General features: G+C 44.1%; 2 protein-coding genes across 21 annotated transcripts in view; one reads left to right on the plus strand and one right to left on the minus strand.

Annotated features, from left to right (window-relative positions):
- The window catches only part of LOC109747186 (ubiquitin C-terminal hydrolase 12), a 53,433-nt gene that overhangs the window by 9,879 nt on the left and 15,573 nt on the right, over positions 1-27,981 (minus strand). For all 20 annotated transcript variants that reach the window (XM_073496541.1, XM_073496540.1, XM_020306280.4 and 17 more), the window contains 12 exons: positions 24,389-24,498; positions 23,491-23,565; positions 11,320-11,398; positions 11,083-11,229; positions 10,917-10,997; positions 10,707-10,826; positions 10,497-10,619; positions 8,552-8,629; positions 8,363-8,451; positions 8,159-8,267; positions 7,923-7,991; positions 7,721-7,831 (listed from right to left, as the gene is read on the minus strand). In XM_073496541.1, the coding sequence (XP_073352642.1) occupies positions 7,721-7,831; positions 7,923-7,991; positions 8,159-8,267; positions 8,363-8,451; positions 8,552-8,629; positions 10,497-10,619; positions 10,707-10,826; positions 10,917-10,997; positions 11,083-11,229; positions 11,320-11,398; positions 23,491-23,565; positions 24,389-24,498 (1,191 nt within the window). The remainder of the gene's footprint in view (positions 1-7,720; positions 7,832-7,922; positions 7,992-8,158; positions 8,268-8,362; positions 8,452-8,551; positions 8,630-10,496; positions 10,620-10,706; positions 10,827-10,916; positions 10,998-11,082; positions 11,230-11,319; positions 11,399-23,490; positions 23,566-24,388; positions 24,499-27,981) is intronic.
- Positions 16,454-18,649, plus strand: LOC120962964 (uncharacterized). The gene is made up of 2 exons (XM_040387115.3): positions 16,454-18,250; positions 18,529-18,649. Exons 1-2 carry the CDS (start codon positions 16,633-16,635, stop codon positions 18,573-18,575), a joined length of 1,665 nt encoding a protein of 554 aa, XP_040243049.2. The 5' UTR covers positions 16,454-16,632; the 3' UTR covers positions 18,576-18,649.

Here is a 27,981-nt window from a genome sequence, read left to right on the forward strand (position 1 = left end):
GTACATAGTCTGCTTACAAAGTAGAGGTGAGGACCTCTATTTATAGGGCTTTGGGAAGCCTTCACATTCTTCTACTTATAGCTGGAACACTCTAGAAAACATTATATAGGATTCATCATTCTACTCACAGCTACTTATAACTAGAGAACTCTAAAAACAGCAGGTAGGGTAAAGAAAAGAAAAACTACACTAGAGTAGAAGCATCTAGAAGTAGCCAAACAAATCTGACATATGATTTTATTTTTATTTTTTCTCATCTAGTGTTTCTCATCATTCTCCTCTAGTTGTTTGGAACTCGCCCTCGAGTTATCTTCATAGAGTGCTTCTTCTGGATGGTTAAGAGTCAAGTCCGCAACATTCTTGCTAGCATGAGATCAACATGCTTTTGATTTCTAGAATGCTTCAAGGATTGATGGTCACTATAAACAATGAACTCTTTAGGCAGCAAATAGACTTCCCAAGTTTTCAAGGCTCTGAAAATGACATACAGTTCTTGCTGATAGGTACTCCATTTTTGTCTAGCTTCACTTAACTTCTCACTAAAGAAAGCAATGGGCTTCCTTTCTTGAGATAGAACAGCTCCAATGCCTACTCCACTTGCATCACACTCCAACTCAAAAGTCTTGTTGAAATCAGGTAGCACCAACACAGGAGCTTGTGAGAGTTTTTGCTTGATCTCATTGAAACTAGCTTCAGTCGCTTCTGTCCATTGGAACTTTCCCTTCTTCAGGCACTCGGTAATTGGTGCCATGATAGTGTTGAAACTCTTCACAAATCGCCTATAGAAAGTTGCAAGGCCATGAAAACTTCTTACCTCAGAAATGGTCTTCAGAGTTGGCCATTCTCGGATTGCTTCAACCTTAGAATCATCAACACGAATACCGTCACATGTTATAAAGAATCCTAGGAAAAGAAGGTGTTTGTAGGAAAACACATTTCTTCAAGTTGACGTAGAGCTCATTTTTCCTCGGTACTTCTAGCACCTTCCGAATGTGATCAAAGTGTTCATCCTCATCCTTCTTATAGATCAATATGTCATCGAAATAGACCACAACGTGGAATAAGGGTCGAAATACTTGATTCATCAAGTGCATAAAGGTACTTGGTGCATTTAAGAGTCCAAATGGCATGACTAGCCACTCAAACAACCCTTCCTTTGTCTTGAAAGCTGTTTTCCATTCATCCCCGGGTCTGATACGGATTTGATAATATCCACTTCTTAGATCTAGCTTTGTGAACACTCTTGCTCCACTAAGCTGATCCAACATATCATCTAAACGGGGAATAGGGAAACTATACCTTACAGTGATCTTGTTAATGGCTCTACTGTCCATACACATGCGCCAAGACCCATCTTTCTTTGGCGCGAGCAGGGCTGGTACAGCACATGGGTTAATACTTTCTCGAATGTGCCCCTTTTGCAGCAATTCCTCCACTTTCTCCTTCAATATATCATGCTCTTTTGGGCTTATTCGACAGTGTGAAAGATCAGGAAGACTTGCTCCCAGAATTAAGTCAATTCTATGTGGCTCTCCAAGTATGTTCTGAAATTCTGCCAATAAACCACTTACCTTTGCTGGAATTTCAACAGTCAGGTGCTCTTCTCCTTTTACAACAAGTGCAGCACATAAATCTGTCTCCTTCAAGTCTTCCATAAACTCATGGGAGGTATGGGAGATAGTTAACATAGTTTTCCCCTCCTCCTTAGAGGTATTACCTTCAATTTTCCCATGATCATCCAGTTGCTCCATTGCTTGCTGCAGCTCGCTCTCAAAGAGAACACCAAGAACTAGTATGGATCAACGGGGCTCTGATACCACTTGAAGCAGCACAAGGTTGTGGAGGAGCAACTCCACCTTGCAGCTACAATGTGTACAGCACAAGTGTTGAAGGAACAACTTCAACGTGTTACGCTAGATATCGCTCTAGAGGCGAATGTAGGCCGATAGGGCAGCAGGAGTTCAATCCGAAACTCCTAGGACACAAGATCTACTCCAAGATCTTAGATAAGAACAACAAGTTCTATTATAGGTAGTGGGTACATAGTTTGCTTACAAAGTAGAAGTGAGGACCTCTATTTATAGGGCTTTGGAAAGCCTTCACATTCTTCTATTTAAAGCTGGAACACTCTAGAAAACGTTATTTAGGATTCACCATTCTATTCACAGCTACTTATAACTAGAGAACTCTAGAAACAGCATGTAGGATAAAGAAAGACTACACTAGAGTAGAAGTAGCCAAACAAATCTCTACCTAATAATAAAGGGGCTGTTGCTTCTGGCGGTACGTCATGAAAATTGCCCCCGAAGTTGCCATGAATTACCCACTATCCCACCCATAAGTCAGAAAAAATGTTTCATTTTCTTTTTTCAAGTCGATGCACCGAACAAGGTTTATTAGCCAGCGGCCCACAAAACTGCTACTAGCATGCAAGCAGTCGAATGGCTAGGGCGCGACCCTTCCACCCGATAGACTTGGGTTCAATCCCAGGTGAGTGCACTTTTTTGTTTAATTTTTTTATCGAGCATATTCAAATATTTTTTTAAATATTTATATATTTTTAATCCTAACTCGAAATCTAACATATTATATATGGAAATTTCTCAAAAAATGTGTAGATTCCAAATATGCTATCATTTTGCATGTTAATCATTTCTAAAATTTGATTTAGGATGCAATCTTAATTAATACCTTCTTTATATGGGGTATTTTGAAAATGACTATTATATATCTTCCTATACCATTTAAAATGGCACAAAAGCTATTATTAGCATCATAGGGGATGTTGATTCCAACCAGATACAATGATGTACACTAAACTACTAATATGTTTGCAACTAAATTGAATCTTGACTTAGATTACAATTGCAAACACATATATCAGCAAGAAAAAATAATGCTCGTATGCACAAGTTATCGTTGAATACTAAAATGTACTTCTCTATTTTTATCCTAATGCAATATTTGTTGGGAATCACTATGGAGGAACGACAACAAAGGCGTAAAAAGATAACGGCGACTAGGTAGATATTTTGGTTGTCTAATAAATTGAAACACCTTGAGTGCACTAAAAATCATTCCAACTTTATGTTTTTGCACAACACCAATTATCTTGTTGTTTGTCGTGCAACATCGTGAAAGATTTCAAGGAATTTGTTGATGTCGTCAGGTGTGTGTAAGAGTCATTTTTTCTCCCGGTGCAACGCACGGGCATGTTTGCTAGTCTGACATACGATTTTATTTTTATTTTTCCTCACCTAGTGTTCCTCATCAATAGCTGTCAACAGTAAAAAGAAAAGTCTTATTTGATTTTGAGCTACAGACAGACAGCAGTAGTACCTAGACAGTAGTAAAAGCTTGCACTGAGCTGTCCCAGCTAGCTGTTAGGAAAGGTACTACCATGGCCGGTTTGTATAGTCCTATAAAACGACAATTATCCTGCTTGTAATACTAAGCTTGTAGCACTTAAGATATCTAATAAAGTTTCCTACTAGTAGTAGCTCTTTGTCTACGTGCGTGTGAAGCAGATCCCTTTAGAGCTCAAGTCCTGTTAGAGCTAGAGCTAGTGGTTCTAACAATTGGTGTGAGAGCCAGGTTTATTTGCTTGAGTGAGGTATGGATAAAGGAGATCTTGTTTCCCTTCAATACCCTATGCTCACACAGAGCAACTACTTGGCATGGTCAATCAAGATGAAGGTGTCCATGTGTGCCCAAAGGGTTTGGGATGCTGTGAGACAAAAGATCCTAAAAGTGCCCACGGATGAGAAGGATCAAATGGCATTGACTGCCATTACCAAGGGATACAGGGGGCATGCTCTTCCTGGTGTCCAAAAAGGAGACGACCAAGGTGATTTGGGAGGCGTGAAGGAGTCGGAGTCGGTTAACGATTTTGCTGCCCGGTTGATGACCATCATCAACAAGATCAGGGCACTTGGTGAGAAGTTTGAGGAGACTTCTGCAGTCAAGAAGTTCCTTCGCGCCGTCACCAACAAGTTTCTCCAAATTGCTTCGACTATTGGACAATTTGGTGACCTTAAAACCATGACGGTGGAAGAGGTTATTGGACGATTTAAGGCACATGAGGAGCGTCTAGGAGAAATCGGTGATGCTGGCGAGGAACACTTGCTGCTGACCCGCACTGAACGGGAGTCCAGGTTTAACAGGAATGAAGGAGGTCAAAGCTCCGGCAAGAAAAACCGCAAGTTCAATGAGGCAAATGTTCGTTCTTATAATTCTGATGACTATGGGCATTTCTCCTAGGAATGTTGTAGGCCAAAGAAAGAAGGCAATGAAGAGGTACATCTTGCTCCAGCATGTGCCAAAGAGGTAATTCTGATTGAGCAAGGAGATGTTGCCCGACAAGGTGTGTCGCTGGAAATGAGGAGGTAGTACTCCTAGTAGGAGTCACCGGTAGCGAAAGTTATGTGCTCTCGTGTAAGTTGTGTCCACGAGACATTGTGCGCAGTGGCGGAGCTACAGCAAGGCTACATGGGCCATGGCCCGCCCAGCTTTCTAGCATTTCCTTCTATGGAAGTCAGCCCATGAGCCCAGAAAAATCAGATATTGCTATTCTTTTGCACTGTGGCCCGCCCAATCTTTTGCTGGAAGCTCCGCTAGTGATTGTGTGTATGTGGTTTCATGAGTTCTTGTGCTAGATGTGTCCACAAAGTCGCATGTGCGATCAAGATCTTGTGTTAACTGTGTTGGTGTGTCCACAAGATACTTCTTGTGTTACTTTCGTCCACAAGAAGCTGAGTTCTCTCGTTATTTGTCTCCACGAGAAAGGGCGAATATCATATGGAAACCAACATTCGGAAAAGATGTTTTGAAGTTCCAAAAAAAAATCTCAGAAAAATACGGGATGTTAAGAGGATATTTTATTGCCATGTGAAATTCCAAGTTCAAACACATTATGGGATGTGAGCTATGAAAATAACAAAATCAGCATTGAAATAGTGCCGAACAGTAATGTCACTATTCATTGCTGAGTTTGCTTTTCATAGTTCACATCTCGTAATGTGTTTCAACTTGGAATTTCACGTGGCAATAAAACATCACCATAACACCCCGTATTTTTCTCAGATTTTTTTGAAACTTCCAAACGGTTTCCAGAGGCAGGCCTGGCGCAGTGGTGAAGTCCTCCCCACTTGCGCCAAGAGGTCCTGGGTTCGAACCAGCCTCTCTGCATTGCACTTCGCAGGGGTAGGACTAGGTTCTTATAATCCCTCCCCAGACCCCCACCTTGTGTGGGAGCTTCTATGCACTGGGTCTGTCCTTTCAAACATGGTTTCCACGAAATTTTCTTTGAATGTTGGTTTCCATGTCATATTCTCCCCACGAGAAAATGCATGCCAAATCGTCAAGGGAATGACGTACGCAGCAGATGTGATCATGCAGTATGAGAAAACCATCCCAAATATGCAAGAGCAAAGAAGATCCGTACCAGTGAACTGATATGACAAGATTAGGTAGGAGAATGTTAGTATTAATCTTGTCATGATCAGTTATGTAGATGTTCTATCATGGCATGAGAAATTAGCTTAGTATGCATATGTCAGCAAGGAGCAGCAGCTAGACTCTTCAGGATACAGGATATTGCTGTCAGCAGTAAAAGGCAAAGTCTGATTTGACTTTGAGATGTAGACAGACAGCAGTAGGACCTAGACGGTAGTAAAAGCTTTGCAGTGAGCTGTCCTAGCTTAGCTATTAAGAATGGTAGCATAGTTGGTCTGTATGGTCCTATAAAAGGAGATGTATCCTGTTTGTAATAATAAGCATGTAGCACTTGAGGGCTGAGGCGTACTAGCACTGACTATTTTCAATCGCGGGTACACGCACGCACAAAAACGATTTGCTGGAGTGGTTGGTCGCCGCCACACAGGAGGGCACGCATGCAGCGCTGCTATGTAGTCGGGCCCAAGATTAATGTCATGCAACTCACCCAGGTGCCTTCTGCCTTGGACTGCGCCGCAATCCACCCTGGATACGTCATCGCCGTCCATGGTGGACACCACGCTCGGCAAGTGTTCGGCCAAATGCCATTGCCAAAAAAAATTACGATCTCTTACTTTGAAGCAGCAAACACAATGGATTCGGACGAGAAGACTTCTACAACGAGTGCATGGGGTTTGTCCTCGTCGGATGAGGAGTTCATGGAGTCGTCTTCGGTGGATGCCATTGGAACCATTGGTTACCAGAAGTGCACGGCTGAAGTGCACGGCTGCAACGAGGATGCTTGCCTATGGCACAGTTGCAGATTCGTGGGACGAGTACCTCCGGATGACCGAAAGCACATGCCTCCCGATTTCAAAACATTATGTTTGGATTGTACTATTTTTATTTGAATTATTGTTGCATTAGAATATTTATCTTTCCATTGCTTAAGATTGTGCTATTTATCTTTAATTGTTTTAGTATGGGTACAGAAAAAAAACTGGCAATGGACATTTGGTGCCCGCGGTTGGATGGCCTCCACCCCTATCCCTGTCCGCGGACGTTTTGGTGATCCGCGTTGGAGTTGCCCTAAGACTGGCGAAATCTGATCCACTGCAGATCTGCACATCACCATCACTATCCACCAGAACTCAACCAAACAGCGCAGCCAATGCCCTTGACCAACAGATCAGAGGTAATAGCACCATGGTCTCATCTTCTTTCCCTTGAACAATAGCAAGTCATATTATGTCAAAATGCTGGAAGGCGGCACGGCTGATCAGGATCAGCTATTACCTGGAGGATAAAGTAGACGGGAGATAGATTGCAATTATTCTTCCATAACAAAAAAGTTATGTGCCCTATCAACCAAATCTAAATAAATATCATCTCTAAGTAGATATCTTGTCTCAAGTTGGCCTAAGGCCAGTTACAGGATAACTTTCTCATATAGAAATAACTTCCTGGCTAAGAATATTTGAGGGAATTCTATCAATAGAGTAGAAACAGCTAGGGCTGACTGGATTAAGAGGTTGACATGCCATATGAGTATTTTCTTGATGAAAGCGAGTACAGAAGGTTAGAATGCCAACATCACTTTCCCTTCAGGTGTTGCATCAATAAAAGATCGTCTAAAGCAGTCGTGTGACTCTTGTCACAGCACCACCAGCTCACCAACTGTGTGTCCCTGCAGCTATTACAGGAGGGGCATCAGTTTGAGAGAGACACATTTACTTTGGGAATTTCATTGGCCCAGCAACGCCTTCACGTCACAGATTTCTCTTCCAACACCTCCACCCTTTGCTTCTTTCTACACACCCCTTCCCTTCCTACCAAGGGACATAAGCAACTCCAGTAATGCGTAGGCACCCTGGCATTCACATTGATTGTTCTCGCCAGGACACCATGACAGCAATGGTCTAAATTGCCAATATATATAGCGAGCCTAAACAAGTTCTGTGGCAAGCTATGATAGACACAGTTTTACCTATTGTTCAAGAACTTTATGGCATATAGTGATCCCCGTCCCAAAGGAACTTAACAGTGGTATTACTACCTCCTTTCCAGTTTGTAAGGCCCACCTGATATACAATTCGTATTACATTGGTCGAATTGTTGATCTAGGGATGGGGGTGAGCCTTATAAACCAGGAGGGAGTATTATATCTTAGTCAAAGTGAAGAGAAAAAGAAAGCTGCAAGTAACTCGAAAGCTTTCATGGGAATGACCAACATAGCATAATAGCATATATATATAACAGAAATTGAGTTGAGCATATTATGCTATACCTGCCTATTATGAACATACTCCAAAAACGAAGGGATGTCAGGATAGCGCACTTGAGTACCACTGTCTGCTTTAGGTGACTTTTGGAAACAGACTATGTCCCCATCTTCAAGCTAACAATATTGTGAAATTTGGGGAATTAATAAGTAAGCATTTTAATTCGAGCTCTGCATTTCTCAAATCAAAGAAACACTGTTGACAAACCTGACTAGCACGGAAAGTAAGCTTCTTGTCAATATGTTCGCACATTACATTTGGCTCAAACTTAATTTCCTGCATTAAAAATTGAACAGACTCAAGTACAATCGTCATGTAAGGTTATCACCATTTAACTTGAGAAACCTCAAAATGACTATTGTAAGTAAAGCAGAGAAAACTTTAAGCTTTGACATCTTGACTTTGAATGTATAAATGTATCAAATCATCGATTTAACACTTGCCTCATATAGCTCGATCTCCTCATCCGGGGTAAACCCAGCCATTTCAGTTAGTTTTCTCAGAATATCTGAAGGTTTCCCCAAGGCCTTTACAAAGAGCCTCCCCACAAAACTACACCGGTTGAAGAATGTAACATGTAAGCATAAGGAAATTTACAGTTATATATATGAAAGGATGGTGAAGAGGGCAATTCAAAGAGAATTTACCAAAGCACTTCTTTTTCGGGATTGTACAGTTTGAAGAAAAGAAGAATATCTTCCTTGCTCTTCTCAGGAGGAGGAAGAGGCTGCAAATCCTACAGCAGTAATCAGATGTAATTAAGCAACCTGAATCCTGTCCACGACACACTCTAAAATAAATAACATACAGAAAAGGAAGCGAGCAACTCCAGTTACCAGTCCAAATTCCACTTCCAGAAACAGCTTCAGTTCAGCATTCTGTGCCTTATTTGATATCTCCCTCAGTTGCCCCACCTGTGCAGAAGAAAACATAGTGATTGGACTATTGGCACATATTGAAGCAAAGCTGATAGAAAGATAACAAAATGTAAGCAATGTTAAGGAGTATTAGTATTGGTCTAGGAGTCCTTATTAGTCTGTGTTTAGTTTCCTTACACCTCAAGTCATGTGTAATATATATATATGCCCCTTGGGCCTTCAATAAAGTTGCTTTCCTAACATGGTATTAGAGCTTTAGGTTTTTTTTCGCACGCGCAGCTCGTGCTGATCCGATCTAATCTTGCGCCACCGATGCCTCCTTGACCGGCCGCTGCTGTCTTCCTCTCCTCCGCAGGCCCGTCGCTGCCTCGCTGCTCCTCTCTCGACCGGCTGCTGCTCCATCTGATTCATGTGCCCTCGCCTCCCACCTTCCGCACCTCCTATCGGCTGACTCCTGCGCCTCCTGTCGCCCGTGCTCGCCTGCATGTCAGGCTGCCGACCCGATCCAACCCCCTGCCTCAACCTGGTTGGCTACCGCGCCGCGTTCACCCACCCGTGCGCCAGATCAGGACGCCCCGTTGCAATCCAGATCGGACTGTCCCGTTGACTTCTGCTGGCCGCTGCATGTGTGCTGCTGCGTTCATACAGCTCTCCATGGGCTCCTAGTGCATTGCTTGCATGGCTACGTGCTGTGTGCTCCTCTCCTGCTGCTATCATGTGCTGCTTGCTGGCTCCTTTCTGTAGCTACTACCGCTGCTCACATGCCGATGCTTGCGTTCCGTATGTGTTTTTCTTAGCTTCCTAGTTTTTCATAATTTCCGCTGCGTCCACCAAATCCGTTGATATTTCGTGTTTCTCATGTCATGCGAGTCCCACATAACTTTTGTCCGTCAGCCTTTTTCTGGTCATTGTCCTCTCAATAGGATTTCTGTGGCCTCTCTTTGCATTGTTGATCTAAGCCCATTCTCTTGCCGCCGAGCTTCTTTCGCCGTCGGTTTTCATGGGCCATGATTCTTTAAGCAATGCTTCTTCTCTTGATGTGCCATCTTTTTTTTTTCACAACCCATCTTCTCTCGATACTTCTCTTCTATCTTCTATCGATGCGGTGTCTTCCTCTGATGTGACATCTCTTTGTTATCCTCTTTGGCGACTCGACAGGTTTTGAAGACTCTTCATGCTACGACGACACTCAAGATGCGGATTTGGATTATCATTTTTTTTAGTATTTCACTTCTTCAAATGCAATGCTATTGCATACGTTTGCATTTGAGGGGGGGGGGGGGGGGGGGTGTTAAGGAGTATTAGTATTGGTCTAGGAGTCCTTATTAGTCTATGTTTAGCTTCCTTACACCTCAAGTCATGTGTAATATATATATGCCCCTTGGGCCTTCAATAAAGTTGCTTTCCTAACAAGCAACACAACAGGATTCTACATTGTTCTTCACAATTTTTTCTAGAGTAATCTAAACAATTAAGCACACTGGATTGAGCTACTGAAATGGTTCTTGGAAATAACCAGCTTTGCGCAACAAAATTTATGAACAAATATAAAATAGAACACACTGAAGAAAAACTATACAGTGCTGTACACTCAACAACTCCAAACTATAAAGGTCTTACTTTTTCCCAAGTATCCGCACACTACACACTGCTGTAATTTTAAGTTTGGTTGGTGGTAAATCCAAAAAATGAGCGCCATTTGGAAGTTGGGCGAGTCCTTGGAATGACTAAAGATTTTCACATTGTTTATGTTATTCCCCTCGTAAGAGTTCTATATTGTGTCACAGCAAAGCATACTGCATTGATAGTAGATCTAAGCCCGCGATCAGAACAGTCAACTGGACCTAAGCCAACCAAAATGAGATAACAGGTTAAAGCTTCACTTTCCAACAATTCAACTTACAGATTGCATTTCTTCATGAGGATTCAATGGGCGATTTGGTCTGTATGTATGGTTTTGCCTCTTAGCCCACAGCCAGAAGCGCTGAAACTGTACTGGGATGCCATATTCCTTTGCAACTTCCTCCTATTAAACAGTTTGTAGCAGTTAGATTACAAATTACTAATCTTTAGCAACGATAACAACTTGCATGGAGTCCCAGGGACATGTTACCTTGAAAGTACTAAATGGCAATTGCTTCTGTATTCGGAAGCTACGGACCTTTTCATGGTCCACCAGATCAAAATATATGTCCTTACCAGTTTGCTCCTTTAAATCCTCATCCCGGGCAATCTGGATACAATTTCAAAAAAAGCTCTGTGAGCAACAAACTCAAAAGGAAAATCCAAGCTATGATGAACACTACAATAAGCAGATTCTGACCTTTATGATGGTATAGAGATGGGCTTCAGCTTTTTCTTTCTTCTTATGTTCTTTCTCTTCTTGTTCTTTCTTCAACCTTATCTGTGAATCCACATTCATCATTCAAATATACCACAATGAAGTAGTGTTTTCAAAAATGAAGGGGAGAATATAATATTCTACATACCCTTAAATGTTCAGCAATGTCCTTCTCATCAACATTACACATTATTTTCTCTTTGTCACTCTCACGGATGTATACAAGCATGTAGGCATTTGAATACTTCGTGAATTTGAATGGAGTGTTGTTGAATCCAGGGTTTATTTGAGGTAACTTAATAATCAAAAAGAGAGAGCCATGTAGATGATGGTGATGAGTAGAACAAACATTAATCGTTCAATATCGGTGTGAAATAGAACATACCTCTTCCTCACCCCCATACTGCTCTTCAAAGGCCTTTTTAGTATCTTCTTTTGTTACACGCTCATCATCAAATTTATACCTGTTACACAAAATAATATTTTCCAAAATGTGTAAACAATTGGAAACTGCTTGCAAAGATGTGAAAATCACAAACATACTCGTGTAAACATTCTTGCCATCAGGACAACTACCATTTGGAAAAAGCCCATACACTTAAAGAGGATTATGGCGTTGGTAAGGGGAGACAGACTATGGGTTAGGCATTTTGGACGAGAAAGACCAAGTCGTCGCTCTTGACTCATTGACAATACCCAGACCCTTACGGAACAATCTTGGGTGAGTTTGGATTCTAGGCCAGCCTAACTCTAGCGTTGCTTAGCAAGGATGGGTGTTTGCTACTCCCTTCGTCCCACAATACGTGGCGCAGGAATTTTTGCACATAGGCCAAAGAGGGAGCCGATGAATACAATGTTGGACGAGAACACCACTATCCAACTGTAACTGATGCAGTGAAAATCTCGAGTTTATGAGTCTATTAGATCCACGAGGAACGCACTTCCTCTCTCCTGCATGTGTGAGGCTCTCCACAGCAACTGTTCGGTTTGGTCATTAATTCCTTGCATGCAGCGAGAGGAGGCAATGTTGTATTGATGAGGAACAATAAAGAGAAGGAAAAGAAAAAGGAAATCAGAAGTCAATTTTGCCCACTGAGGAAATTTGTTAACACAGCTATCCATGATGATGAAGACGATGGGGAAGAATACGAATCTGAAGATGTACAGGGTAAGAAGAGGTTTGTCAAGAAGAAAGGTGAAGAGGTGGTATGTGTGATTCAGCGTCTCCTATGTTCCATGCCACAACCTAACGACAAACAACAGAAGAGAATATTTTAGGGCAAATGCACAAGTCAGTGATTGATAATTGCATCTGCAAGAATCTTATCTCCCAGAATTTGGTGAACCATTTAAATATTGAAACTCATGATCATCCAAATCCCTACACTATCAGGTGGATCAAGAAAGGAGTGGACATGTAAGAAGTTTTCGTGGCCTTGCAACTTTCTACAGGCGATTTGTGAAGAATTTCAGCACTGTCACGGCACCAATTATCAAGTGTCTAAAGAAAGTTCCAATGGACAGAAGCGACTGAAGCTAGTTTCAATAAGATCAAGTAAAAACTCTCACAAGCTCCTGTCTTGGTGCTACCTGATTTCAACAAGGCTTTTGAGTTGGGAGTGTGATGCAAGTAGAGTAGGCACTGGAGCTGTCCTATCTCAAGAAAGGAAGCTCGTTGTTTTCTTTAGTGAGAAGTTAAGCGAAGCTAGGCAGAAATGGAGTACTTATCAACAAGAATTGTATGCAGTTTTTCGAGCTTTAAGAACTTGGCAAGTCTATTTGCTGCCTAAAGAGCTCATCGTTTACACTGAACATCAAACCTTGAAGCATTTTAGAAATCAAAAGCATGTTGATCGTATGCTAGCAACATGGACAACATATCTGGAGAGGTTTAACTATCTCATTATGCATAAATCTGGAGCAACCAATCGAGTAGCCAATGCTTTGAGTCGTCATGCATGTCTCTTTATTTCTTTTGAGGTTGAAATTCCAGGCATGGATCTAATAAAGGAGTTGTATGAGGGTGACGAAGACTTTGGCCATGTTTGGGTAAAGCACATACAGCCATTAGGTGACGACTATTTGGTGCAAGATGGCTATCTCTTCAAAAATGATTGTTTGTGCATCCAAGAAGTTCTCTACGTGACAAACTGATCAGAGACCTCAATTCAGGTGATCTTAGTGGCCATGTTGGACACGACAAGGCTATCACTAACCTAGAGGCTCGTTACTTTTGGCCACAACTAAAGAGAGGTGCAGGAAAGTTTGTTCAGCGGTGCCCCATATGTCAAACCTACAAAGGACAAGTCCAGAACACAAGATTATACATGCCTTTGCCTGTTCCTGTTGCTCCATGGGAGAATATCACTATGGACTTCGTCTTTGGTTTGCCAAGAACAGAATGAGGAAGTGATGTTGTGTTTGTGATCATGGACAGATTCTCTAAAATGGCTCATTTCATTCCATGCCACAAGACAACGGATGCTCATCATGTGGCAAACCTATTCTTTGGAGAAGTGGCCAATCTTTCATGGAGCTCCAAGGTCCGTCGTCTCGGACCGTGATAGCAAGTTTCTTATTGCATTTTGGCTCACTTTGTGGATGCAATTCAACACTGAATTAAAATTTTCTAGCACTACCCATCCACAAACAGATGGACAAACGGAAGTGGTGACCAAATTATTTGGTAATCTGATCGGTTGCATTTGTGGAGAAAAAAAGGGACAATGGGATTTGGCTTTATCACTTGCAGAGTTCTCCTACAACAACTCCAAGCATAGATCCAAAGGAAGGAATCCCTTTTCCAATGTCTACACTAAAATTCCAACACATGCAGTGGACCCAGTGAAGCTACCATCAAGGGGAAACTCAAAATCAGCATTGTCCTTTGTTGATAATGACACCGAGTTATTTGAAGAAATTCTTGTGTTCCAAAAGTACAAAATCAGGAATATAAACAATTTGCTGACTGCAAGAGGCTGAAATCATTTCAAGTTGTTGATAAGGTGATGGTCTACCTCCGAAAGAAAGACCGCCTTTAGGTGTTACTCCCTCCGTTCCTTTATGTAAGGTGTATTATTTTTGGCACGGTGACCAAGGCGCATAATCATAGAGATGTTAGGACAACGGCAAATTTGTTGGTTAGTGGCAATTAAATCAGTGAGTCCAGGAAAGTAAGAGATACATGCAATCGAGAGAGATATAGTTTCCTTCTTTTGATACAAGGAGGGATATAGGAAATCAGAAGAGACATACTTGCTTTCTGGAGGGATAAAAAGGGAATTATGAGGATTTAGAAGAAATGCACCTTACATTGTGGAATTTTATCAAAAAACAAATACACCTTATATAAAGGAACAGAGGGAGTAAAAAGGAAGCTTAGGCAGCGAAGGTATCGGGCCTTCTCTATTATGAGGAAGATAAATGATAATGCCAATGTGATGGATCTTCCAAGCGAGATGGGCATATCCAACACATTCAATGTCGCGCACTTGACTCTCTATCACCCAGAAGAAGCGCTCTATGAAGATAACTCAAGGTAGAGTTCCAAACAACCAGAGGAGAATGGTGAGGAACAATAGAGAGAAGGAAAATAAAAGAAAATCAGAAGTCAAATCCATTTGCCTACTTCTAGATACTTCTACTCTATTCTAGTATTTGCTTGTTTTCCTAGCTTTAGCTACTGTTTTCTAGAGTCTTCTAGCTATGAGTGGAACATTGTATCTTAAGTAATGTTTTCTAGAGTGTTCTAGCTATAAGTAGAAGTTTAGATGTGAAGGCTTCCCAAAGCCTATAAATAGAGGTCCTCACCTCTATTTTGGAAGCAGATTACATCTTGGTTTCCGAAAGCCTCTATTTTGGAACCAGAATACATCTTAGTGTTCCCAAAGCCTCTATTTTGGAACCAGAATACATCTTAGATGTGAAGGCTTCCCAAAGCCTATAAATAGAGGTCCCTGCTACCTATAACAAACTTGGTGTTCTTATCTAAGATCTTTGATTACATCTTGTGCTCTAGTTGTTTTGAATTGAACTCATGCTGCCATATCGGCCTATATTTGCCTCTAGTGCGATATCTAGCGCAGCACATTAGAGTAGTTCCTTCAACACTTGTGTTGTACACTTCCTAGCAACCAAGTGGGATTACTCCAACACAACCTTGTGCTCCTTCATGTATGCATGCGCTCGGTTGGCACTTTAATTCCTCGCATGCAATGCCAATAATTACTCTCGGCCGAGCGCATGAGGGGTAAATCGGAAAGATTACAGAGTATCTACATACATGCCAATTAAATCAGGATGAAATCACTCAAACTATACGCCATCTATGCAGGATGGAATAGAAAATAAACTACTAGCTTTGCCAAGCAAACTAGCAGAATGGGCTACAAGATCCTTGCCTTGCCAGGAGAGCTATACTGGCTCTCCCGTAGAAATCGTTAACTGGGCACAGTCGAATGGCGATAGAGGATTAATAGGCGAGTCAGCCAATTAATGGGCTACTAAGTGACCCACTGAGAAGGGATTTATCGGGCAGTTAATTGATTTATCAGTCCATGTTTTGAACAATGCTATTGCATAACCCTAGTTACTGAAAAGTAGATAAAAGTAAATGACAATATTCTTCATTGCTTTAGTAGGAGGGGGTGGTCGGAGTCATCAGCCTCAATAAAGAACTGCGCACACCCCCTGAACAAAAATCTCATCGCAGTTGAGGCCCTGACAAAGATGTTGTGCCAACTCAGCTGGGGTGGGGCCCCGAACCTATTGTGTCAGGGTTGGCTCTGGAGTGCTTGACGGTAGAACATGTGCTAGTGGTGCGGGTGAGGAATGTGTGGACCGTAGGAGGATCAGAGGGGCACAACAGCCCCGTAGGCCAAGAAGGCTAGTGCGGTGACGTTGTTGGAGGGACCTGGAGATGGTTGTGTGGAGGTTAGACGGTCGTTGAAGCTCGGCATCAACGCTAAGACCATCAAGAATCCATGTTGTGTACAGAAACCATTGTTAAGACGGTGTTAATGGTTCATTATTGCGGCACATGAGCGCTAGAAACATGCTGATATAGCCAGAGGCCAAGGAAGTGAATAGCAGACGTGTCAACTCGCCCGAGGGATTTGCGCAAAGTAACGGACCAAACTAAACATGGCAAGCCTCCTTGAACTACTCCCATGTCAGCATGCCAAAATCGCACTCCAAAAAATCACACTCGAGTTGTAAGTACTAGAGTTGACCGTCATTGATGAGGTGGTAGGCTGTCCGTGCATTGTCCACAAAAAAAATGCTCACCCTATTGAGCTAACCAAGAGTATCGACTGAGCCATCATATGTCAGGAAGTCGAGCTTGTGGAAGCGGGGAACACCAAAACCCGAACATGAGCCAAGGTGAGGACTAGGCAGTGGTGGAAGGGAGGTGATGGGCGGGGTGAATGAACAAATGGGTTAGGGGGGAGGGGCGTGGCCGTAACAAACGTATGATGTCGGTTGGCAGGTGGAGGCGAGAAGGCGGCTGCTATTGTTAGAGTTATAATAGAAGTCATGTATACCCCTTTGTATTTATCCCCTAGTATAAGGGGTTTCCTGCATATGTACCACACCTGTACGTGTATATATATCGGCCTATGGCCTCATGGGAATACAAGTTGCTTATTCCTAACATGGTATTAGAGCTCTAGGGTTTCTTTTTCGCACGCCGCAACTCATGCTAGATCCCGGCTGCCCTGTTCCGATCCGGCCGAAGCATCCTCGCCCGAAGGCCTTCTCGTCACGCGCCGTGTGCAGCTCCTCGCCTCGATCCCGCTCGTCTCGACGACCCGCTCCCGCCGCCGCCAGGTGCCAGGGCTTGCGGTTGCTTCCGCCGCGCCGCTCCCGCTCTCAGGCGCTGCTCCCGCCCGCCGGCTCCTGTTCGCCAGCCTCCGCTCCCGTGGTCTGCTCCTGTTCGCCAGCCTCCGCGGTAGCTCCCGCTGGTCCAACTCTCAGGCGCCGCTGCCGCCAGGACTCCGCTCCTGCCAGTACTCCGCTCCTCCCGCGCCCCTCCCGCCAGGACTCCGCTCCCGTGGTCTGCAGCTCTCAGGCTCTCAGGCGCCCCTCCCGTCAGGACTCCGCTCCCGTGGTCTTCCGCCTGCCGTCGGGTCTCTTCCAAAAAAAGAAAAAAAAAATGTCTGCTGCGTCGGGCTATGTTGCTGTCCCTCGCTATCCGGTGATCTTCGATGGTACTAACTACACCGAGTTCGCTGGCTTCATGCGCATTCACATGCGTGGCATCCGTCTCTGGGGCGTTCTTTCTGGCGAGGTCTGCTGTCCGCCCCGTCCGGTTCCTCCGGTGGCCCCTACTCCGCCGACTCCCCTGGTTCTTCCTCCGGATGCTAATCAGGCCGCCAAGGATGCGGCTAAGATTGCTGATGAGGCTGCTGATCGTGCCTATGATGAGAGGGCTTTGGCTTATGAGGAGGCTCTTCAGACGTATCATGGTGCTTTGTCTGTTTACACCCAGTGGCTTGATGATGATGCTCGTGCTGCAGCCGTTCTCACTGCTAGTGTTCTGCCTCAGTTTGCTTCTGAGTTTCTGGGTCTTCCTACTGTCTTCCAGATGTGGACCCGTCTTCGTCAGCGCTATGAGCCCTCTGGTGATGCCTTATACCTTTCTGTGGTTCGTCAGGAGCATGCTCTTCAGCAGGGTGACTCTACTGTTGATGACTTTTATGCACAGAGTTCTGCCATCTGGCGCCAGCTTGATTCTCTCCGCAGTGCTGGTTGTCGTGCTTGCCCCTGTTGCCAGGCTGTCCAGGCCGATTTGGAGTTTCATCGCGTTTACGAGTTCCTGTCTCGGCTCCGTAAGGAGTTTGAGCCCCGGCGTGCTCAGTTGCTTGCTCGTGGCCGTATTTCTCTCATGGAGGCGCTTTCAGAGATTCGTGCTGAGGAGACTCGCCTACGTGGTGCTGGTTTGCTGGAGGTTCCCTCTGTGCTCGCTACTCGGGTTTCTTCCACTCCACCTGCTGCACCGCCCCATTCTCGCTCGAGTGCTCCGCCGCTCTTGCCCACTCCTTCTGGAGGCTCAGGTCGCCCCCGTTCACATTGTGACTACTGCAACAATGATGGTCATATTGAGTCCCAGTGCTACACCAAGCGGAAACACCTGCGCAAGGCGCGATCATCAGGGACTGCGTCATCTCCCTCGCCAGCTTCAGCCATTGCTTTGACCGAGCAGGATATTCTGAGACTTAAGCGTCTGCTCGCGGCTTCAGGTTCTTCCTCGACGGGTACTGCTGGTTCTGTGACTGATGCTTCCCGCACTGAGCACCCGCCCTCTACACAGTCAGGTACATCCCCATGGGTTCTGGATTCTGAAGCTTCTTTTCATATGTCTTCTCATTCTTCCGCTTTGTCTTCTCTTCGCTCGCTGGATTCTCCTGTTCATGTCTTCACTGCTGATGGTACTCCACTTTCTGTTGCTAGTAGAGGCCATCTTTCTACTCCTTCTTATTCTGTTCCTGATGTTGCTCATGTTCCTCGACTTACCATGAATCTGTTTTCTGCCGGTCAACTTACTGATTCTGGTTGTCGTGTCATCCTTGATGTTGACTCTTGTTCTGTCCAGGATCGTCGCACGCACACTCTGGTTGGGGCTGGCCCTCGCTGCCGTGATTCTCAAGGTCTTTGGGAGTTGGACTGGCTTCATGTTCCTTCCGCTGCCACCACCATCGCCAGTTCCTCCGCTGCTGTCACTTCTGTTACTGGTTCCTTCAAGCAGTGGCATCATCGACTTGGTCATCTGTGTGGTTCTCGATTATCGTCTTTAGTTCGTCGAGGCCTTCTGGGGTCTGTCTCAGGAGATGTCTCTTTAGAGTGTCAGGGTTGTCGTCTTGGCAAGCAGATTCAGCTACCATATTCTCATAGTGAGTCAGTGTCTCAGCGTCCTTTCGATTTAGTCCATTCTGATGTATGGGGTCCGGCTCCTTTCACTTCGAAAGGTGGTCATAAATACTATATTATTTTCATCGATGATTTTTCTCGTTACACATGGCTTTATTTCATGACTTCACGTAGTGAGGTGTTGTCTATTTATAAGCGTTTTGCTGCCATGGTTCATACTCAGTTCTCTTCACCCATTCGTGTTTTTCGTGCTGACTCCGCTGGTGAGTATATCTCTACGATGTTGCGTGGTGTCCTTGCTGAGCAGGGTACTCTTGCCCAGTTCTCTTGTCCTGGTGCTCATGCTCAGAATGGTGTGTCTGAGCGCAAGCATCGTCACCTTCTTGAGACGGCTCGTGCTATGATGATCGCCGCCTCTCTTCCGCCTCATTTTTGGGCCGAGGCTATCTCCACTTCTGTCTATCTCATCAACCTTCAGCCATCTGCTGCTTTGCAGGGTGGTGTTCCTTTTGAGCGTCTGTTTGATCGCTCTCCCGATTATTCGATGCTTCGCTTGTTTGGTTGTGTTTGCTATGTTCTTCTTGCCCCTCGCGAACGCACCAAACTGACCGCTCAGTCTGTTGAGTGTGTCTTCTTAGACTACAGTGATGAGCATAAGGGCTATCGTTGTTGGGATCCTGTCGGTCGTCGGATGCGTATCTCTCGAGATGTGACTTTTGATGAGTCTCGTCCTTTTTACCCACGACCATCTTCCTCGGTCTTTTCAGTGGAGGATATCTCTTTTCTCACTTTTCCTGACTCCCCTCTCCCTCCCGTCGCGCCTGTGCCTATTCGTCCCACTCCCTCTGCTTCTCCACCCCTCGTCGATTCACCGCCATCATCTTCCCCGGTCTCCTCACCTAGCATGTCACCGGATTCTACACCTTCATCTCCGGTGACTTCTTCGTCGCCACCCCCTGATTCTACCTTGGCGATTCCTCCTTCTCTTGTTCCATCTCTTCCGCAGCATTACACTCGTCGTTCACGACCTGTGGATGCTTCCTTGGATGAGTCGTCCTCTTCCTCTCAGCCTACTTATGGTTTGCGTTCTCGTCCTCGTCCGCCTATTGATCGCTTTGGATTTCCCACCGCTGGTGCTGCTGTTCTTGAGCCGACTTCTTACCGTCAGGCTGTTGTTCATCCTGAATGGCAGTTTGCGATGGCGGAGGAGATTGCTGCTCTTGAACGCACCGGTACCTGGGATCTTGTTGCTCTTCCTCCCGGAGTCCGTCCCATCACTTGTAAGTGGGTCTACAAGGTTAAGACTCGCTCCGATGGTTCTCTTGAGCGTCACAAAGCTCGTCTCGTGGCTCGTGGTTTTCAGCAGGAGCATGGTCGTGATTATGACGAGACTTTTGCTCCTGTGGCCCATATGACCACTATTCGTACACTTCTTGCCGTTGCCTCTGCACGCCACTGGTCTATATCTCAGCTTGATGTTAAGAATGCCTTTCTTAATGGTGAGCTGCGTGAGGAGGTGTACATGCAGCCACCACCTGGGTATTCTGTTCCTGATGGCATGGTGTGTCGTCTTCGTCGCTCTCTCTATGGCCTTAAGCAAGCCCCTCGTGCCTGGTTTGAGCGTTTTGCTTCTGTGGTCACTACTGCTGGTTTTTCAGCAAGTGTTCATGATCCCGCATTGTTTATTCACCTTTCTCCTCGTGGCCGGACTCTTCTTCTTCTCTATGTTGATGATATGGTCATCACTGGGGATGACCCCGAGTATATTGCCTTTGTAAAGGCCCGTCTTAGTGAGCAGTTTCTTATGTCTGATCTTGGACCTCTTCGCTATTTTCTTGGGATTGAAGTCTCTTCTACCTCTGATGGCTTTTTTATATCCCAGGAAAAGTATATCCAGGATCTTCTTGCTCGTGCTGCTCTTTCTGACGAGCGCACCGTTGAGACTCCTATGGAGCTCAATGTTCACCTCTGTGCTACTGATGGTGATCCTCTCCCTGACCCGACGCGTTATCGTCATCTCGTTGGCAGTCTTGTCTATCTAGCTGTCACTCGTCCGGACATCTCTTATCCGGTTCATATTCTGAGTCAGTTTGTTTCTGCTCCCACATCGGTTCATTATAGTCATCTCCTTCGTGTTCTCCGATATCTTCGAGGCACGATCTCTCACCGTCTCTTCTTTCCTAGCTCCAGTTCTTTACAGCTTCAGGCCTATGCGGATGCTACGTGGGCTAGTGATCCTTCTGATCGCCGTTCGCTTTCTGCTTACTGTGTTTTTCTTGGCGGTTCTCTCATTGCCTGGAAGACGAAGAAACAGATTGCAGTTTCCCGTTCGAGTGCTGAGGCTGAGTTGCGAGCTATGGCTCTTTTGACGGCAGAGGTGACTTGGTTACGGTGGTTACTTCAGAACTTTGGTGTTTCTGTCACTACACCGACTATGCTCTTATCTGACAGTACAGGTGCTATTAGCATTGCGCGTGATCCTGTGAAGCATGAGCTCACCAAGCATATTGGTGTTGATGCTTTCTATGTGCGCGCTGCTGTGCAGGATCAGGTCGTTGCTCTTCAGTATGTGCCTTCCGAGTTACAGTTGGCGGATTTCCTGACGAAGGCCCAGACTAGAGCACAACATGGCTTTTATCTCTCCAAACTCAGTGTTGTTCCTCCACCATGAGTTTGAGGGGGGGTGTTAGAGTTATAATAGAAGTCATGTATACCCCTTTGTATTTATCCCGTAGTATAAGGGGTTTCCTGCATATGTACCACACCTGTACGTGTATATATATCGGCCTATGGCCTCATGGGAATACAAGTTGCTTATTCCTAACAGCTATAATGTAGGAGGAATTTGGAGCGGGATTTGAGCTATAAGGTGGAGTGCGAAATGGCCCAGATTGACGTTAGGGGGCAGCTGTGGGAGTAAGGAGATGGCTGGAGATGGTCAAAGAGAAGGGGGGTGGCGGCTGGTGATGGTTGTTAGGAGTCATCACAGGGTTGTGTTGCGCTGGCAGATAGGCAGTGGAAGGCGGGAAAGCGAGGTGGTGGGATGGGCAGTCAGCTGCTAGGTGGAGGCCCGCCGACGGCTGCGGTGGCGATTCCCCCGCTGTAGAATGGGCACCAGGGGCACTGCTGGAGAGGGGAAGCACCGGGGGAACGTCATCACCGGGCGAAGGGCCTGGGATGGGGAGTTGGCATCGTGGTCGGCTGTTGCAGCCATGGAATCTAGTGGTGGGGGCAGAGCCAGCAAGAGTTGCTCAAGCTCCCTCAAGCGCTGCACCAGCTAGGCGAGGAGCGCCCGGTCATCCGCTCGTGTGAAGGCCTCCAAAATGCTTCATGATGATCTTCATCTGCTCCACGGTCTTCATCTTTGACACCAAACTGAAAGGATCTACTACTGACATAACCCTAATTATTGAAAAACTGATAAAAGTAAATGACAATATTCTTCTCTGCTTTATTGAGAGGGGTCAGCCCTTTATATAGTAGACAAGACCTGACCGACAAGCTGGTAAATCTACTCAAATTCTAATAATATCTCTAAACTAACCGGATTCCTTCCTCACAAACTTGCTTAATCAACTAGGGGACAGTTCTTTTGGGGCTTATGGGTGGCTGTCAAAATAAGCTGCCCCTACCCAGCTTATTCTGGCAGTTTATTTTAGGTTGGGCTACCAAAATAAGCTGGGTAGGGGGCAGCTTATTTTGGCCGCCACCCATAAGCCCCATCTGAACTGCCCGTATTACTCTAATTAAACGACAAGGATCAAGTTTGATGGGCTAGACCACATAACACTGGGTCAACAAGAATCAAGTGAATGCTACATAAACTTTGTCATGCTAACAAATAAAACAAAGCCATCCTTGAACATATGCTCAGATCTTTATAATTAACTTGTCGATGGTAAAACGAACCAAATAATTTCCCTTGCTCTTGTGGGCTCTACCTCGTGCTAGCTAGAAGTTCTTGCCTAGCTAGGCATCATCAACAAAATATCTGAAACACACCCTTGGTCTCAAATACTTAAGCCTACAAGGGAACAAACCCGAATAAAACCTTATCCGTGTAAAATTATCTTCGTCTATTGAATGATACACAAATCTCATTTATTCTTGGCAAAACTATTCTTCTCTCTAACTCTCAATTCACGCGGTGGCAGCGAATTCCACCAGAAGTGTAACTTAGGATACCACAGTCTACTACGAGTCTATCATGTCTGGGTGCAGTCAGAGTGCCTAAAGTATGTAATTTGCCAAGTGAATCTCATAACCAAACCTATTGGAACATGTCATGACAATGTATTCTAAAGAAAGTTAATGGAGTTCATGCTAGCTGACTGGTCATAGCTTACAGAAAATCCTGGAAACAGTTATCTCATGAAAACTTGGATGAGGGAGATGGAAAGAGAGCAACTTGGTCCAATTAACAAATACTTGCACAAATTTACAAACTATACTCAAGATTATCATTATTCTCATCTGTAAGCACAACAATTCACATGATACTTTGGATAATAGGTTGGGATGGTAGTGAAGCATCTAACAAATACATGTCCTAGTAAGCTAGTTTATGTTGTCAAGTTGAGACACGTACATTCAGCTACCATCAAGTGGCCATGAATAAGAAACCAAGAAGCAACTAATTGAGTAAATTGTGGTACTAGAAGACCACAAAAGTCATTAGAGAAATAACCATTGATCTGCTAGCGTTGGCCGTATGAATGCATAGTAGTGACCACCATGTACTCCTCCGCTATGAACAAGAACGCTGAGAAAGCAAATAAACAAGATTAGGACAGAAGGAAGATGTAGCAAGGAATTCATGATACCTATTTGCACACCAGTATTAGACACAATAGGTTGGTCTGCAAGAAACTGGTTTATACAAATAAATCAACAGGTTATTTGGATCCCAAGTATTGTCCAAACCAGATTTTCTTAAGATAGTTAAGATCCTGTCTGGTTAGGAACACAATTTAACTAAATTTGCTTTTACCAGGACTGGACTTGTTGGCTCTGTAAAAAAGAACTACCGCCTGGTTTCCAAGAAAACTCCATGCCCAGTAACTAGTACTCCATCCGATCCATATTACTTGTCACTCAGACGGATGTATCTAGCATTGAAATACGTCTAGATATATGCGTCTGACCGACAAGTAATATGGATCAGAGGGAGTAATTACTTAAATTCGTATTTGTAAAACTTGCACAAACACATTTTGACAAACATTACTAACAAATATGAAATTCATATGCCAAGGAGATCTTTTTTTATGCCTGGCAGATTCTCAGGAGGCGCTTCAGTGGACAGATTCTTATAGTTGACTAAGTATGAATCATCATTCAGGAACACTAAAGCATTTGCCTCCGTTCAAAGTCCCTGTGCACTAAAGCATAGCAACTAATAACCTATGCTCATCAATAGGTTCTAGATGAAAGAAACAGAAATTACTATTACAATGTCTCTTGTAATGTGAGTCCCCAGACTACTATATTAAACCATTAAGAACCTGTGATAGAAAAATTACTCAACTTCAACTTCAAACAATCCAGAGTTCCTACAACTGAATGCATAACATTCAAGTAATCACCTGTGGAGAGTATAAAGGTTTCTTATACTTCTATCTGCATCTGGAGCAAGATACTTGCCATCATCTCTATCCAGATCAAGTTGCAAAGGAAACTCGTAGCGGTCATTAATCTGCAAAAGCAGGCATGACAAGCTCAGAACTGGAAATTTAATCTTTTAACATGTGGAAGAAGATAATAGCTAGTCGGCTGCATATTTCTTCATTCTCAAGTGAATCAAGACTCAAGAGCATCTTAATGTTTAATATCTCCAAAGTTAAATTTAAGTAATGTCTTCTTGAATTAACACTATGCTAGCTTCTTCTCAATCAGGTCTAACAAGGGAAATGAAAGGAAATGTGAAATCTATTTTCTCATGTCAGTGAACAGGTGCTATACAAATTGCATAGAAACCAGTCACATAGAAACAAATTTCCTTTCTTTTGTTGTTGGATTCATGTGTATCTTGTGTTGATCTTATGGTATGAGTATCTTCGTGTGGATCTTGTCCAATAGTGTTTTCCCCATGTGTTCTTCATGTTCTTAGTGATTTTCCATAAATCAACCTCCAATCATGAAGATCAGGCCACACCTTAGGGTTTACCCTACATCATTTGGTATCATGAGCAAGTTGCCACGATTTGGAGCCCCTCCCCCTCACTTATTTAGCCTAATTTTGTTTTGTTCTTGCCTAATTCGAAATCCCCACCAAAATTGGCCATACCGGATTTTGATTGATTTGTCGTTTCTACTGAGTTTTTGTCGGATTTGATCCACAGACCCGATGTGCACGCCAACGACCACGATCCATCCATCCTTTTGACACCAACACCGGAAGCAAGGCCGGTCTTCCCCGGTTTTGTTCGATTTTGTTAAGGTAGAGGTGTCGACGAGGTATATCATTCCATCACACAAACTTTACCTTCCTTGCCATTACTCTTGTGAGCCCTCCGTTCTTTGCAGATACCTTCGAACCTATTGAAAGTAGTTATCCGAGTGTTGCCAGGCCTCGTAAACTTGAGCACCTTAGTGATTGTGTGAGTATCATAACGTGTGTGTAGTTACGTTGTGCATCATCTTGTGATATTGTCTTGCATATGTGGTTGTCTTGTAAGATTGGTGCCAAGTTCTCAAATCTTGCCCTATCACGTAACCAAGCTAGCATCTCTCCTTGGGTTTTTGAGCAACACGAGCTTAGTCTTCATTAGGGCAATTTTGTATGCTCATTTTCTTAGTTGCACAAGCCCGATTATATTTGTGTGATTTTCTTTTATTCTATCTATACTTTTGTGAACACTAGCATAACATTTGGAGTTCATTGTGGTTTGCTTCCAACTTCTACAACATCTTAAATTTCAATTTGCTTGATTCCGTGCTACTAATCCCTACCGGGCTCCACTATAAGCCATATGTGTAGGTGTGAGGTTGGACAAGGCTCATTACCAAGTGCATTCATTTCATATTGTCAATTGTGAGATCGCTCGATCCTTCACCAACATCAAAAGGAGGTAACTTTGGTATTGTTCAAGCCCTTCTCTACTCACACCGAGCTCTGAGTGTCAATATGGATAGGGAAGGCACATCACACCCGGTCTAAGCCTACAATGATCACTTCGATGCCAAGTGGGACTACATCAACGCCAAGATGGACGCACAAATAGAGCTCATCAAAAACATGCTCAACAAATGGAAGTCGTCTTCATCTCCAAGATCACCTTCAAGACGACGATCTAGTGCACATGCTTCCAAGCTACCATCTTCTTCAACATCACACCGGCATCGACACCATCCGACAAGAAGCTCCAGTGACTACATCAACTCGACCACCAACTATAAGGAAGAGTGACCACTCCATCTTCGGAGGCACCCCAAGTGAGATGAACACTCCCATCATTGGAGCGTCCAACCTGTTGAAATGTCCGACACCAGTCAGAGTAACCAACTTGTGACCGCACGCACGGATTTAGGCCCAGCCCATGTATCTCTATCCTCCCACCTACCTCTTCATGACTAGAACTATATATACCTTTCCCCACCTCCTCTCTAGGGTGAGCAAAGCATCTAGACTAAACTTGATAGAGCTTTGTTCATCTACCCCCTCCATTGATCAAGACCTACTAACGGAGAACCTTGCATTGTTGTGAAGACCTCCTAAGGGAGAAGAATCCCTTTGGATTAGCAAGACCTCCACATCCTTTGGGTTGGGGAAGATCTAATCACCACTCAAGACCCATCTCTCCTAGAGATTTGGATAAACTACGTAGTTATTTCCTTTGTTGTTGTTGGATTCATGTGTATCTTGTGTTGACTTTATGATATGAGCAGTATCTTGGTGTGGATCTTGTCCGATAGTGTTTTCCCCATGTGTTCTTCGTGTTCTTCATGATTTTCCCCAAATTCACCTCCAATTGTGAAGATTGGGCCACACCTTAGGGTTTGCCCTACATCACCTAGCATGCGCCTAAGAGCGTGTCAGTTATCGTCTCGAACACCTGCCCGCCGATCAGAGGGATGCGCCCGACTAGTTGTGGCATGCAGATGGTTGGTTGTGTGTACAAGGCTTCCGTGTCGGCTTCGTGTCGAGGAGAACTCACAATTGGTTGAATAAAACATACCCTATCAACTTTTCTATACAGCCTCTGCATGCAAGATAGCTTTTCAGGGTCTCAAACTTGGAGCATTACCAAGACCTTGGAACTACTTCCTCCATTCCTAAATATAAGAATTTTTAGATATTTCAATATTCACTACATACGGAGCAAAATAAGTGAATCTACACTCTAAACTATGTCTATATACATCTGTATGTAATTTATATTAAAATTTCTAAGAAGACTTATATTTAGGAACGGAGGGAGTAATTAATTAGGTGCATTATAAGAGTCTTTGACGACCTCCACTTGCACATTGATGTCAATGTACTACAAGCTATACATGAGTCTATGGATTTCCTCTCTTTGTTTTGGATTTGCTTAACCCACCAGTTGATTTGAATCCATATCACCGAGATCCCTGAACAAAGAACCAACGTCGTGTCATCAATTGGCGAAAGCTGGATGTCGTGCCACCATACACACCACTTGCAGATACTCTTTCTGCCTCCAATGACCTCAATGGTGTCCAATCGTAGAACGGTTGTTCTCTCACTAAAGACCTTTCCATCTCTAATTTTCTTTAGATTTTGCTCCCTCCACATGCTACCTACGAAGCATCTGACAATATTAATTAGGCATCTGACAATACATGCACTTGCATAAGGATGACAATACATGCATATTTTGGTTTCGTCTATTTAACAACAACAACAATAAAGCCTTTAGTCACAAACAAGTTGGGTAGGCTAGAGCTGAAACCCATATCTCGAAACCAAATCATAATTCTAGCACATGGATAGCTAACTTCCACGCACCCCTATCCATGGTTAGTTCTTTGATGATATTCAGTCCTTCAGATGTCTCCTTACGGACTCCTCCCATGTCAAGTTTGGTCTACCCGTCCTCTCTTGACATTATCAACACGCTTTAACAGTCCGCTATGCACTGGTGCTTCTGAAGGCTTGCATTGTATATGCCCAAACCATCCCACACGGTGTTGGACAAGCTTCTTTTCGATCGGT

The sequence above is a fragment of the Aegilops tauschii genome, chromosome 4 (genome assembly GCF_002575655.3).
Source record: "Aegilops tauschii subsp. strangulata cultivar AL8/78 chromosome 4, Aet v6.0, whole genome shotgun sequence".
Taxonomy (NCBI): Eukaryota; Viridiplantae; Streptophyta; class Magnoliopsida; order Poales; family Poaceae; genus Aegilops; species Aegilops tauschii.

What these genes read in the sequence shown, in the direction of transcription:
- LOC120962964 (XM_040387115.3), top strand. Translation starts at nt 16,633, where the DNA reads ATGCTAGATCCCGGCTGCCCTGTTCCGATCCGGCCGAAGCATCCTCGC. An exon ending in CCCGCCCTCTACACAGTCAG is followed by an intron (nt 18,251 to 18,528) that starts GTACATCCCCAT and finishes TGTTCTGTCCAG; the next exon opens with GATCGTCGCACGCACACTCT.